Raw genomic sequence first — 13,544 nt, 5'->3', positions numbered from 1 at the left:
ACTGTAAAGCATCAATTATGCATGTATCCTCTGTTATTACTTAGAAAGCTGCACTCTCTCTCTGCAGTGTCAATCTCACTTTGTTGTCTTTTGATTATTGGCCGTTATGAGAGAATACATGGAGCAGAGGTCCTATTGAAAATTGTCTGGAATCATTTACTCTACCTTTTTTTACTTACGTCTTTAACGCCAGTTTTTAATCTAGTTTCACTCCCATGGCAGATCTCAAAGTCCTTACAGAATTACAAAATACCATTGGTTTTTGACATTATATCCATTGCTAAGAACTCACTGACAAGCATCAAGGAGGAGAAGAAAATAATCTAGAAGCTCAGGGCAGTTACCCTAATATGCTGCACTGCAGTGTTTCAGAACATCCCAGCTCTTCTACCACTATACACAGATCAACCCATGGATCAGTGGGGTTTATGGTATTACATACCCTCCTTTTTGTTTTAGTCCATAGCGTGAGGTGAAGGACACATTATCAGGACTTCAGGTACAGAGGAACAGCCCTAATTAGGACAACAGTGCTGAATTGCTGGAGGAAAGCATTCTTCAAGAGTCACTAGTAGTTACTGATGGCTAGACAGGAATTCAGGGAAGGATTTGGATATGATGACCTGATTTTATTAAAAAAAAAAACAACAAACCTGTTGGGTAGGATTAAAACATTATTTTTAGGAGTAGCTCTGTAAATCTAAGCTGGAGAAGAAGAGCTGAGTTTTACTCAGTGGTTTTTTTTTCAGGAAAAATAAATCGAGGGATCTAGATGCTCTATTGCAACATCCTTTCTAAGTAATGAATGTGGGACTGTACTTTATACCGCTATCCATTTCTCTCTAAAAGCTTTTTCACTATCAGCTTATTCTAATATAAACTATTTCTTCTAACATTGTGTTCAATTTCTCTTACACAAATACAATTTAATAGACTATTTCAGAGACTGTGATTCTTAAATTCTGTAAGGTTAGACATGGGAAAACCTGTTCACAGCTTTTTTCCAAAACTGTAAAATACTATGTAAAAAAAACCTGTAAAAGACTACGGCTTTTTTGGTGTATTTGCACTTCTTTGCAGGATGTGCATATATTTTAATACAACAAAGAACTTAAAAGTTTTAGAGGAACAGATACTGCTCTTCTGGTGAAGAGCATTTACCCTCAGGAGATGAGGGCTGTACAAGTTGCACAGTACAGTGCAAAGTCAGATACTTGCGTTCTACTAGTGGCTTGTTACGTCCTACCAGTGGCTTGTCTTACTGTTTTCTATTTGTGGCATAGTGTTGTAAAACAAGGTTCATTACAGTAATATAAATCAGGCAGTATTTTTGATTGCCCCCAGTCTTTTCTGGGTCCCACAGTTACAGGTGCATTGTGAAGTTGAAAACAACTGAAACTGTGATCCAAGGGAAAACAAAGGTGAACATCAAAGTAAACACAAACAAAACAGAAGTGAAGAAAGAAAGGAAGAAACCAAGCACATGGAAGGCAGCTGCCTTTTAGAAGTAATTATAATGGACTGGAACTCATTTCTTACAAGCCACCTGAAAGCTGTTTGATAATCATAAAAATATTTATAGCCCAAGTTGACTTCCTTTGTTTATTTCTGGGAGAGTGTAGATGTATTCTTTAAGCAGCTTTGTCTACTTGCTAGAAACCTCATTATGTTTTGCATGTTTTCTAGTTTCTCTAGTAAAGGACCTAAACCTGATCAAGAGCCTGTTTCTGCAAGTACTACCAAGTAATTGAAACAGAGTATTCACAGCAATAAACTGTTTCTGCCTTAATTTCTCAGTAGGATGGAACCATTGTAGATTATTATTTTTCTACTTGCAGGCAGAGTTGCTAGTTGCTGCAGCAGGTGCTTTCATCAAATTCAGACTAAGTGCTGTAAGTATCATTTTATGGTACATGATATTCACTGTGGTATTCATTCTGGATGCAAAAAATTGCCACTGCATCAAAGCATTAAGTATACTTGCATACATTAAATGTATTCAACTAAGCAAGTCAAGGTGGATAAAACTAGATTCCTAAATCCACAATCTCTGCAGTCCTAAGCACTTGTCAATCTTACTGACTCAGAGATTTGTGGGTGGTCTGCTTCTACTAAGAGCACAGCTTTTTTTATCTCAATCTTAGTTTTTCTGTTGATTTCAGTTGAGCCTGTTTTTTATGGCAGACTTTTAGTGGCCAGATTTATTCCACCTGTCTTTGGTCACTTAGCAGAGATACATCAGCAAGGAGCATAGTTGTTCAAGGTCCCTGTGTAGTGAACAGGAAGAATTTGTTATCTTTGTATGGCAATTAATATCTTAGCTCTTGTAAAATTGCTCTGGGGAAGTACCTTTCTAGCTCTGGTAGCTACAAAGCGAGCCTATAGTGCATAGGCTTCTGAGTTAGATACTACAGTGAGATTTGAAAAATTGTATGAAATGCTTAAATATTCTTTTACTTGAAATGTCTTGATACATGCATCTGCTTTGATTTAGGCATAAAATACTTGCCTCTTGATTTTTGATATTTAAATAACTTGAAATATCATAGTCCTATATATATGTCTCATGCTTTTAAGGTAATTAAGAGCTAAGAATTATAACTACAACACCTGAAATTGCTGGAAGGGAGCTAATTTATTGCCAAAATTATTGCCCAGCTGTCTGGCGTTTTTACTAAATTCCTGCTTTCTTCCATAATTATTTGGTTTCTGTTACAAACCTTCTCCTTCTTATTTAACTTTGCCTTACGAAGAAAAGGTCATTAGTATATCTTGTATCAATTACACACGAAGCTAATGAAGCATTAGACACAACTTAGACTTCTGTTCAAGTTATAGTGTAGAGGCCAGGGTGAAAAGTTATTTTATTTTTTACAAGATGATCCCCTTCAGTAAGAGTTAGCATGAAGTAAGGAAAGAGTATGTAGGTAGGAATTAGAGAACCATTTCATAACTTTCTAGAGAAAAAAATACATGTACCATCTGTGCAGTGAGTTAGAACTTCAGATGAAAGTACTTATGAAAGGCAAATATTTTGTGCTGGACTTGTCATTGCCAACGTGAATCAGGATTTATTTCTGAAGTTCAGTGATCATTGGTCCAGACACAAGTGGTGTTCATCTTTGAGAAAATAAGCAAATACTAGTCACTTTTATCCTGTAGGTTGACACTATCTAAGAAAAGTGTCTTTCCACAGTGAAATATTATATGCAATTATTGCCAAGAACCCTCCTCTATAGCAATATGTAGCAAGGCAATAAGTCAGCTGAATCCCAAAGCCTGAACAGTCCACTAAAGCATGGTTTGAAATATGCAACTGTTGCAGTCATCAAGATTTCTGTATACTTCATCTACACTTTTGAGTTACTCTAAGAATTAAATGGTTTTATTGTCTTCTATTGTTTGCATATAGTTTTGCTAATCAAGGTCGTAATATAAGTGCATGTGGACTTGGTGTATTTTAGAATTAAGTTTATTTTGTTCCTGACTGTACTTTTTGATGAGAAACAGACAATCTCATAAGGGTAAATGCGATTCTTTGCAGCACTTTCTTTCTGTCTATATGTAGCACTTCAGTATTAGGAAATGTGTGTTTTCTTGTACATAACAAAAAATGTCACAGAGGCCAGACATCAATACATGGGAGTGATCTCATGAATCTTTCAGGAAAAACAGCTGGTTCATATTATGCCACAAGCATAAATCACTCTCAGACCATAAAAAAATTGAGCGCTCTACAAAAGGAAGTTCTAATTTTCTTCTTAATGGATGATAAAGCATTATTTCAGTAAATTGTAATTAGTTTATAGAGAGAGTTGGAAGACCAACATCAAAATAATGAGTTATTAATAAATTGGATATGTTAAATGCATTGTGACAGTCAGCATTTAAAGTAAATTACTTATTTTATATATGGAACTTGTTGTAACAGCCTCCTCCTCCAGCTAAGAAATCCATTAAACTCTTCAGTGTATAGTCAATTGGATCAATGCTTGCTGAGACATTCGTATTTCTAATAAGGAGTAATTGGACAATGCAATAGGATAGAAATGTAAAAAGAATTTTTATACCATCAGATTAATTTATTAAAAGTATTTTACAGATATGCAATTTCTTAAAGCATTATTGAACTTCAGAAGCTTCAAGCATGCCTATAATTAAGTGATGAATCATTCTTTCACAGCAGCAAACTAAAAAAAGACCCCTCAGCTAGATCTGTAATGCAGATACTGTAATGAAAACAGGAAATGAGTGAAGTACTGGAGAGACAGGCTGAAAGCTGCATCCAGTAAGGGCTTTTGGAGTCAAAAAAAGGATACTCTGAAACCATTAGAAGCAAGACTCAAAAAATAGTGTAGGAGTGAGAAGGAAAGCAGTTGAGGACAGTGCGAACAGTGCAAACAGGGAGCCCACAAGCTTACTTCCACGTTTTACATAAAATAAAGCTGGTAATTTGGAACTGAATGATGACAGAACACTTTTGCTTTGAGTAATTGTTATATATCCTGAGGAGAACCACAGTCTCAGAGGTCTGTGTTTACGTTTCTGTATATAATGTCTACCTTAACACAATACCTCATGTATTGTCATTGCTTTATGACACCTTGTGTGTAAATGACAGAATTAAGATAAACAGATAAGAGGTAATTATAAACAGATGTGTGTCACATGGAGGTTTGCACCCATAGTGGTTTTCACAGACCTAAGTAAATTGATTTAAAACTGGTTTTAATTACACCAGTAGGCCTGCTGTGTGCGCTGATAGGGAATCAGTTAGGCATCAGTTTCTGTCTTTTGACATAGCCAAGGGGCTTTTAGTGTGTATGATCTACTTACATTTTATGCAATGTATAGGTGTGTTAACATATATTATTGACTGATTAGGGTGGTGAGGCAAGTCAAAAAACCAAAACAAAATCATATAAAGAGCCAGATTCTCTTCTCATTTACACTTACGTAATTGAAATTGTTTGATGTAATTTAGGAGCTACACTGCTGTCTGGAAAAAAATTGGGCAACAAACTGATTTTGTGAGAAATAATATTTTTTTAACAATAGAGCAATATTAAGTAGAAATTATTAAGTAAAAAACCAGAGCATTGATATGAGATTACATCTCATAATTACAGAAACTAGCTTGTTAGATGTGCAGTCTTAGGAAAGGTTAATTCTCTTCTATCTCCATTTGTGTAACGCAAATAGAACTGTCTCTAGCTGTGATTTTTTTTTAAAGTTAGTGTTATAAGGATTTGTAGCAGATTTAGGTAAAGATAGTGTAATTTTAAAGATCTAAATTATATCTTTACTTACATTTCCACTCTTTTTTGTTTAGACTTCCAGTTTCTTAAGTCACAGCATGATCCATATGAATTGTTCTGAAACTTCTACTCCCTTTCATGTAAGAGAAGCAGACTTCATAGCAGGACCAGATGTAACACCAGCGAGTTCACCTTTTCTCTGAGGAAGGCATTTTTCAAATGGATACAAATCCTAAATGGTAATTTTGCTAATATTTGTTTATATTTTGCTCTACTCCATTGTGATTTCAGCAATAGAAGCTGACTAAACAAGCACTGCCTGACTGAAAAAGCAAATGTCAGCTGCTTTATAGTGGACTCTGCTGTTTATAAACACAAATGGCAATGTATTCCAGTTCTGCTGTAAATCACATCTGCAATAATTTCACTTTTCAGAATGCATTTCTTCAGAGCACACCATAACGCTTCTGCACAGCAGATTGCTGAATTTAGGCCCAAACTTCATACTAGCTGAAAAAGCTTTTACAAAGTGATACTTATTTTTAGCACTTATCACCAAGAATTTTAATCTTTAACCTGTTTTGAAAACATTTACTTAAATACCTTTTGCAGTCCACCTGTAAACTGTGATTATTCTCTCTCTCTGTCCAAGGCCATTTGCTTTACTTCTGGCAGTTGATTGAACACAGCAGCACTGCTCAGGAAAGGATGTTGTAAGGGGATATTTAGTTGCAGTCAGTATTGCTTTTAGGGAAGATGAAGCCTAACTACAGGACCTGTCTAAGGCATTAGCTCTAAGCCCTGAAGAACCATGTAATTCATCTTGGATTTTGCTTAACTAAAGTCTTTGTCTATACTGCTAAATAAGAAAGTGGCTAGGAAGCATGCTCGAGGGTCGTGGGTCAAGCAAGCTGTATCCCTGATTCTCTATGCTGCTTAATAATTATCTCATTTCTGGCTCTGCTTTGGACAGCACCAGTTGGCTCTTTCTGAGCAATACTTGGCTTCAGTTTGACAGACAGTTCATTCCAGGAACAGGGTTCAAAAGGGACTGGATAGCACTGCAGGAGGTTTGGCTCCTCCCAACCGCGCACTGGTCCAACAGGCTTTATATCCTCAAACACTCCCAGATAACCTCATGTTACACCCCATTCATGCAACACAAGATTCAGCGTCATCTTAAAACAACTGCAGATTGGTCTGCAACAGAGAGGTATTTCAGAAACTGACCAAAAATCTCTTCCTAAGGCAATAAATGTACATGGTAGCCAGAAGAGCCCCAGTCAGGGATCCATCCTTGGACTTGGTCTGTGGGCACAGTCAGATAGTCTGCTGGAAAATGGAAACACAAACCAATGCGAAGACAAGCAGAGTAAGAGATACTAGTGAGGGTGGTTAGATATTGCTTCATTTTTTATTTCTCATTAGAGTAATTGACTTAATTTTAAAATTTTAATTGAATAAGCTGATGTTACTTTCAAGTTAAAGATTTGCATAATGCAAGTTATTTCAGATAGCTTGGCAAACTTCACTGAAGGAAAATCTTGAAAGAGGAGTTACTGGTCTAGTCCTGAAGTGCCAACCACTTGAACACAGGTCAGGAGCACTCCAAGAGTCTCTCCTCCATGAAAGCATTTGGTTTGGAAACTGCTCACAGGAAGTACTCATTTGAGCAAAGACTCCCCTGCTGACAAGTGTTACCTACAACTTCCACAGCACGTTAGGGGGGCTGGAAGCAGGGCTGTAGACTTGAGGACTGAAACTGTAACTCTCTATCGAACAATGGTCGTGTTGATAAAATTTATGATGTATGACCTTGCTGGTAGAAAGTTAAATTCCCTTAAAGAACAGCACAGCGGGGTGGAAGATATGTTGTGGAACGCACATACTCCAAGTTTTAGCTATTGTACAACTATGTAATTTCAGATTGTCCTTTGGCTGATGGACTGTATGCACATTTAATTATTGGTGGGCCAAAATCCAACAGTAGTGTTCAGTCAAAGTAAGCTCAGGGCTACAATGACTGGAAGGTTTCTGGAAATTCCAGGTAAGTCATGAGAGATGAAGTACAACTACCTTATTAATTGTTTATTTCACTGTAGTCTGAACTCTGTGTGGAGCACTTCTGGATAGAGTTTCCAAAGCTGTCATTCTCTCTGCAGTGGCCACAGAGACTTGAAGAGCACCTGCAACTAAATGTTTTGTCTTCTGGAAATAAAAATACAGCTCTGGGAAATCTGAAGAACTCTCTATCACAGATGCTGGTAGTTTCGGGAAAGTGTATGTGGATGCAACCCTTTTTTTCATATGGAAGTCTTAACACCTTCAGTGAGAAACTAACAGATCCTTATCTAGATGGAAAAAAATAATCACATAAAAGCAGGAATCTACTCTCCCTTTATTGAGGTTATATACTGTACAAAAATACTATAATAATTAATACAAAGTGGGAAGCATAATGCTATGTGTTTATATGAGGGACTGGTGAGGAACTGGTGAGATTAAAGCTTCTTGGTGGAATTAGATTTTTTTTTTTTTCAGATGGAAGTATTTGAAGTACATACTTCAATAATATATATATATGCTTATAAAACAGATGTGGAAAAACTACTTATCTGGCCCTTGTTAAATGATGCACCAAAATCACAACTGTATGGACTTCACTCAGCTTAAGGAACTGCCATTTTGGCACTTTAGGTGCTGACATCTCACACAGCATAAAGGAATTTTCCCAAATACTAAGAAATTAATCCTGCCCACCAGAAAAATCTATTCCAAGGCATCACAGCCTGAAGAACTTTATATGCATGATAGCTGTCTAACTTCCCATAAAACAAGTTATAGCTGTGGTGCAGAAGCAGAACTACATTTTAGGAAATGGCTTCATTCTTGCTGTACCACTTGTTTAATTTCCAGAACACAAAATTGCCAATCCATAAGCTCAATTTTCTCTGCTTTTGTGAAAGCAAACATGGTGTGTGTGTGGGGTGCAAAACAGGGGCTTTAGGTGAACAAATCAAGATACTAAAAGGTTTCTGCAAGTCAAGTATGTGTTCTCTGTGGCAAGATTTTCCTGCACAACTAGAACAGTGCTCTGGGAACAGCGAGGTGACTTAGCAATAACTAGCATTAAGGATGCTATTTATAATCCAGATGCACAGTCAAACAGCATATGCCCTGTGACTGGAGACTTGAAAACTTTATTTTGCAGTAGTTAGAAAAGCATGCAGAGTCTCTCCTTCTCTCCCCCCACCCCTTTCTTCTCCCATTCTCGATGTGTGAACATATGGAATATGCCCAGCACTGTTTCAGTTCCATTTTAATCACAGAAAAAAAACCCTTGTCTGTAAAGAAAAATAGTAGTTGGTCAAATTCTGCTAGTTATCAGACAATCTTCAAGAAGCAGTCAGTCACCACTGAGCACCCACATTGTAACACTGCTCCATCCCACAAGCTGCAGGGAAGACGTGGTGCAACACAGCCGAGGAATTTTTAAGAGTGGAGGACTTCTTCACAACTCAATGCAAGAACAGAGGTTCTTTCAACAGGAGGATCTTCTATATGTAGTTGCATTTTCTTATAATCCTTTCTGCTTTGCATCCAGCGTAAGTGGTATACAGCAAGTGAGGCAACCAAATAAGCTCAAATCTGTTGTATGCTGTGCGTAGTTTGGCAAAATGGGTGTGGAGAGAGGGTGGAACAGCTATGGATGCTGCAGTGGGAACTCTCCAGGGCAGGGAAGGGTGTAGTCACTTTGTGCCTCATTTTTTGTGGACACACATGCAGTAGTGAGGAAAGTATGAGGAAGCGGGGAGAGCAGAAGTTGTGTGCACCCTTACAAGATATTACTGACATTATTCACTATGCAGCTCTGAAAGCTGAAGTATAGGTGTACTTAACAGTGTTAATGTACAGGATAGATGATGAACAACACATTAGTCTTCTCCTATAATCAGGATACAGGCAAGACTTTGAAATGTGGTGGCAAGAGAACCTAAAACCTCCCTTGCACACTTCCCAGCTTTATCGCTGTGGTTTCACTCTTCAACCTACCTGCTGAAATGAACAGTTTTATTTAATGCTAATATTTAGGTGTCATCATTAAGTACTGGTATGAGGTAATCTCCCCGAGAGCTGTTTCAGGCTATCTACAGGTTCCACAAAACAACACGACTGCCTTACTTTAGCTTTAAATTCACAGGGATGAAAGTAGCAGTAAAAAAAGTATAGTGTCATCACTTACCAATCACACAACCAAATTCCCTGGGCAGATTTTGGAATCGCCTCTTTACAAAGGTATGTTTATTGACCCTTTGTCATTGAAGCATTACCACTTGTGCAGGTATTGAATAACAATATTCATGAAGAGTACAATTAGTAACAATGTATAATAGAGTGCATTATCCCCTGAAAATATGAAGCCTAACATTTTAGTGCATTTAAAAATATTTAGTAGTATATTTAGTAAATTGTAGTGAATACTTTATATAAACTCAAGAGTTTCATAGTAACATAGAATAATGAACTACTTAATTCATAGTTACTGAGAAAATTATTTTTGGGTGGTTTTATCTCCAAGAACAATAGAAGTTTTCAGATCTGCACTCATGAAGACTGACATCCTTGTTTTATTTAAGTTGGATGTACCAGGTGGCCAGTTTAATCTGATTCCTATTCATGGGACAGTTCTTTGCTGATGGAAAAGTTCAGTCAGGTATGTAATTCAAATAGGTTTACCTGCTAACACTTTTTTACAGTTCATACTCCTGAGGACATTTCTCTAACAGAAGTTTCACCAGAAAAAGCTAATTTCAAATAAATATGTTGCTGTTTAAAAACTCTTCCCCATCATACTAGACCACAGGCTCATTTTTCTTAGGAATTATCTTTTCTAAATGTAAATGTTTAAAATTACTAAGATGCATTCCAAGAAAAAAAATAATACTAAAATTAATACTTGACTTGTCTTCACATATTTCTAGCTTACTAATATACTAAATATATTTGAGGCTTTCAAATACTAATCCACCTTACCATCAGTAGTAGCATTTGTGACAAAACCACTGTTCAGAACTAAACAGCATTTCCACCCAGGTTTTATTTTTCTATTCTTATACAAGGAAAAGTGTGTATCTATAGATGATACATTTTTGCAAACCATTGACTTTCTGATTTTGACTTTTAAAAATTAAGGCATTACTGGAACAAAAAGAAAGCACAGTCTCTGCTAATTACTATTTGGCTACATGAGATTTTGCACAGATGACAATTATCTCAAGAATGTTAGATTAGTTGAACACAGATCTCAGAAACAGCATTGTGTCATACTCATTTTGACAGTGTTTTGGAGACTCTAAGGTTTGTTAGTAACTCAAACTGTTTTCATGTTTGTCAGCTAACTGGTGTTTCACTGGTACAGGAACTTACAAATAATGTAAGCAGGTTTCAATTACATTTACAATATTTAATGCATTTTTTATTTGCATTTCATTCAGCTTGAACAATTAAAGTGTATGGACATTCAAAATATAGGCACTAAACACCAAGTTAACAGCATTGCAGAGGAATAATTAAATTCTTTCCTCTGAAGCTAGACTTTCCTGAGAAAACTGTATCAATATTAATGATTTCACTGTTGGCTGTAAGTAAAAAACCCTAAATTGCAGCCGAGCAAGATGAAAGTATCCAAGTGGAACATCAGTAGCTCATGAAGGAAGGACAGGATCTGCCAAGGGCTTTTATGCAATATTCATTTATATGATTAGCTAGAGTTCTAGTATTAAATAACCCCCAAAATGCCTAAAGAATTTCCTCCATAGGAAGCATGAGAAAAAATTCCAGAAATGCTACTCGATTTTTAAATTTATGTTTAAAAGTAAAAACTTAAGTGCTTTTTGTTTAGTTCTTTCCTACCTGCCATTCTGTAATTGCTTGGTAGCACTATTCTCCCTTTCCTAAAGTGTCATTTAAAATTCACATACAGAGTGTGTGCTCTGTCAGGTAAGTGTCATTTTCAGAGAACAAATCCCTTTATCCCTGGATGAGAGTTCTTCCCCACAGAAAAGCCAGGATGCGCTTTTGGTTCCAAGGATCAATAGACATTTATGTCAGCTTCGTGAAAATGCAACACAAAAGAACCATCTTGCCATGTTGACATTAACTTAAAAACCAAAGATACAGCATAAAAATTGTGCGAACACTGTACAAATAAAAATCAATGAAATGTTAGTTAGAACAGAAATTCTTCACTTATACTGCTATAAAAATGCATAAAGTGTAAACTAAGATAATGTGAGAGTATGCCAAATTTTATTCATATTTTAAATATGAATATGATTTGGGAAGATTTATTAAATATACCAGTGAGACTGTTATTTGAGTGGATTCTCTTATTATCCATATTCATTGACTATTCAATTACAGTAGGTCTTTTTATTTCAGAAGGAACAATGTCTTCTGCAAAACTGTGTGCAATCAGAATGAAATTTTTGTGCTCAAAATACAAGTACAATGTTTATGATAGGTGTTTATTCCAGATAAAGAATGACTGTTTGCTTTAGAGGCATATCTGGTATGCTAAACTCCATTATATAGTCAGTCTATTTCATCAAGGAAGTCTGAGCTACAAAAGCTAAATATTTTAAATTGTTTTGTACTATTAAAGTAATGTTATAAAGTACCAACATAATTTCATTTACAACAGGAAAAAAAGCAGCCGTATTATACTTGGCTCAAAGTCTGTATCTATATAAAGAACTGTCCATTTAACTAAGCTAAAAAACAACCCAAGAATCCTCAGTTCGTTAAACATGAGGTTCTCTGGTTTTCTTTTATATTCACTGTAGCATTATCTTTAAAGTATAACCCCCCTTTTGAAATGCACTTTAGCTAGTTATTTCATGACTCTTTTGTTTCAGACCATCCATTCTACACAGTCACTACACAAAAGTGATGAATCTCAGGCTTTAAGAATATAAAGCATCCAGTATGCCCAAGAAAAGTTTGCAGGTCACAAGGAACATCAAAGCACTGGCTGGTGTTTTATACTGTATGGTGAACATAAGTGGACCAAAAAAAAAAAATTTTCACACTAATAGGTTATTGAAAAAAAACCAAAACCCCAAACATCCACTGAATCCTAATACGTATAAGCCTTCATGGTTACTCCTGATACAAGTTTTAATTGTAAAATACCAATGTGAAATGTTAAGACACTTGGTGCATAAAAATAGGTTTCTTCTAAAAACGTGTTGGATCCTTCCAAGTCACACCCAGGGTTTCCATCCAGGAAAGAGCTGGCTTAGATTTTTAGGGTCCATGGCCTGCTGTATGAGAAGGTTCACCTGGCCTCCCACACTAAGCACTGTTCCCTCCTCAACACCTTTCAGCTTCTCCTGAAGTCTCATCAGAACACGCTCAGCCACTTTGTTAAAACTCTGGTCATCATTGCTGGCAGAATAAAAAAAGAAAAACAGGCGCACTAGATATGGATCCTGAACAATGTGAGCAACACTGAGTAAGAAAAACATAAAGCAAGGCAACAGTGCAGTAGGCAGACAGTAAGAAAAAAAAAATCTTGCACCTGGCTTTCCTTTTACATTCCTGTGGATCAGTATTGGGTGTAGAGCTCATGTCAGCCTCATCCTCCGGTCTCTGCTGCAAATACAAAGCTTTCAAGGGGTTCATGGTCCAGTCGAAAAGAGGATCATATAGCAGCACCTACACAGTAAATAAACCTCTATTTAATTTAAACTGTTAATTACAGCTAGTTCAGTGCCCTAGCAGGAAGAGAAATACTCAGTTGGTAATGCTCACGCTAACCACAATATTAGGAGGTTTGCGGGGGTTTTTTAAATCCAATAGAATTGGGCTAAATTGCTTAGTAGACAATCCAACAATAAAACTGCATCTGGTCATTTGCAGGTATTTGTGTTGTTCACACTTGACTCAGTTTTGCCACTTAGTCCCATCTCAGCAATGAAGAGGTAAGTTTTTAATACTCTTCTAGGAACTAAATATCATTGTTAGTTTTTAATGCATAGTGTAAGCTGCTTTAAAAAATTACTTTAATTCTCCTCTTTGTGACTTATGCAAAGAGGACTTAATTCAGTCAGCACTACTCATGCTAGGAATGTTGCACTATGGCTAGAAACATTTAGATACTGAAGAGGGAAAACAGCATATGCCTGAAATGAATAGTTACCATAGAAAATGCAAGCTGGTCTTGATTTTATTGAAGATTACATGAATTAACAAATCTGGCCAACACTACTACATTCAAATTCA

General features: G+C 36.4%; 1 protein-coding gene across 4 annotated transcripts in view; it reads right to left on the bottom strand.

The window, feature by feature from the left end:
• Positions 1-10,608: 10,608 nt before the first annotated feature.
• Positions 10,609-13,544, bottom strand: part of ATM (ATM serine/threonine kinase) — an 86,358-nt gene continuing 83,422 nt past the window's right edge. For all 4 annotated transcript variants that reach the window (XM_010572590.1, XM_010572591.1, XM_010572593.1 and 1 more), the window contains 2 exons: positions 12,841-12,977; positions 10,609-12,707 (listed from right to left, as the gene is read on the bottom strand). In XM_010572590.1, coding sequence (XP_010570892.1) covers positions 12,524-12,707; positions 12,841-12,977 — 321 coding nt within the window. In that variant the 3' untranslated portion in view covers positions 10,609-12,523. The remainder of the gene's footprint in view (positions 12,708-12,840; positions 12,978-13,544) is intronic.

This window comes from Haliaeetus leucocephalus, unplaced genomic scaffold, assembly GCF_000737465.1.
Source record: "Haliaeetus leucocephalus isolate CR32 unplaced genomic scaffold, Haliaeetus_leucocephalus-4.0 Scaffold351, whole genome shotgun sequence".
In the NCBI taxonomy this organism is placed as follows: Eukaryota; Metazoa; Chordata; class Aves; order Accipitriformes; family Accipitridae; genus Haliaeetus; species Haliaeetus leucocephalus.
The sequence above is the reverse complement of the archived record's forward strand: the minus strand, read 5'-3'. Positions and strand labels throughout refer to the sequence as shown.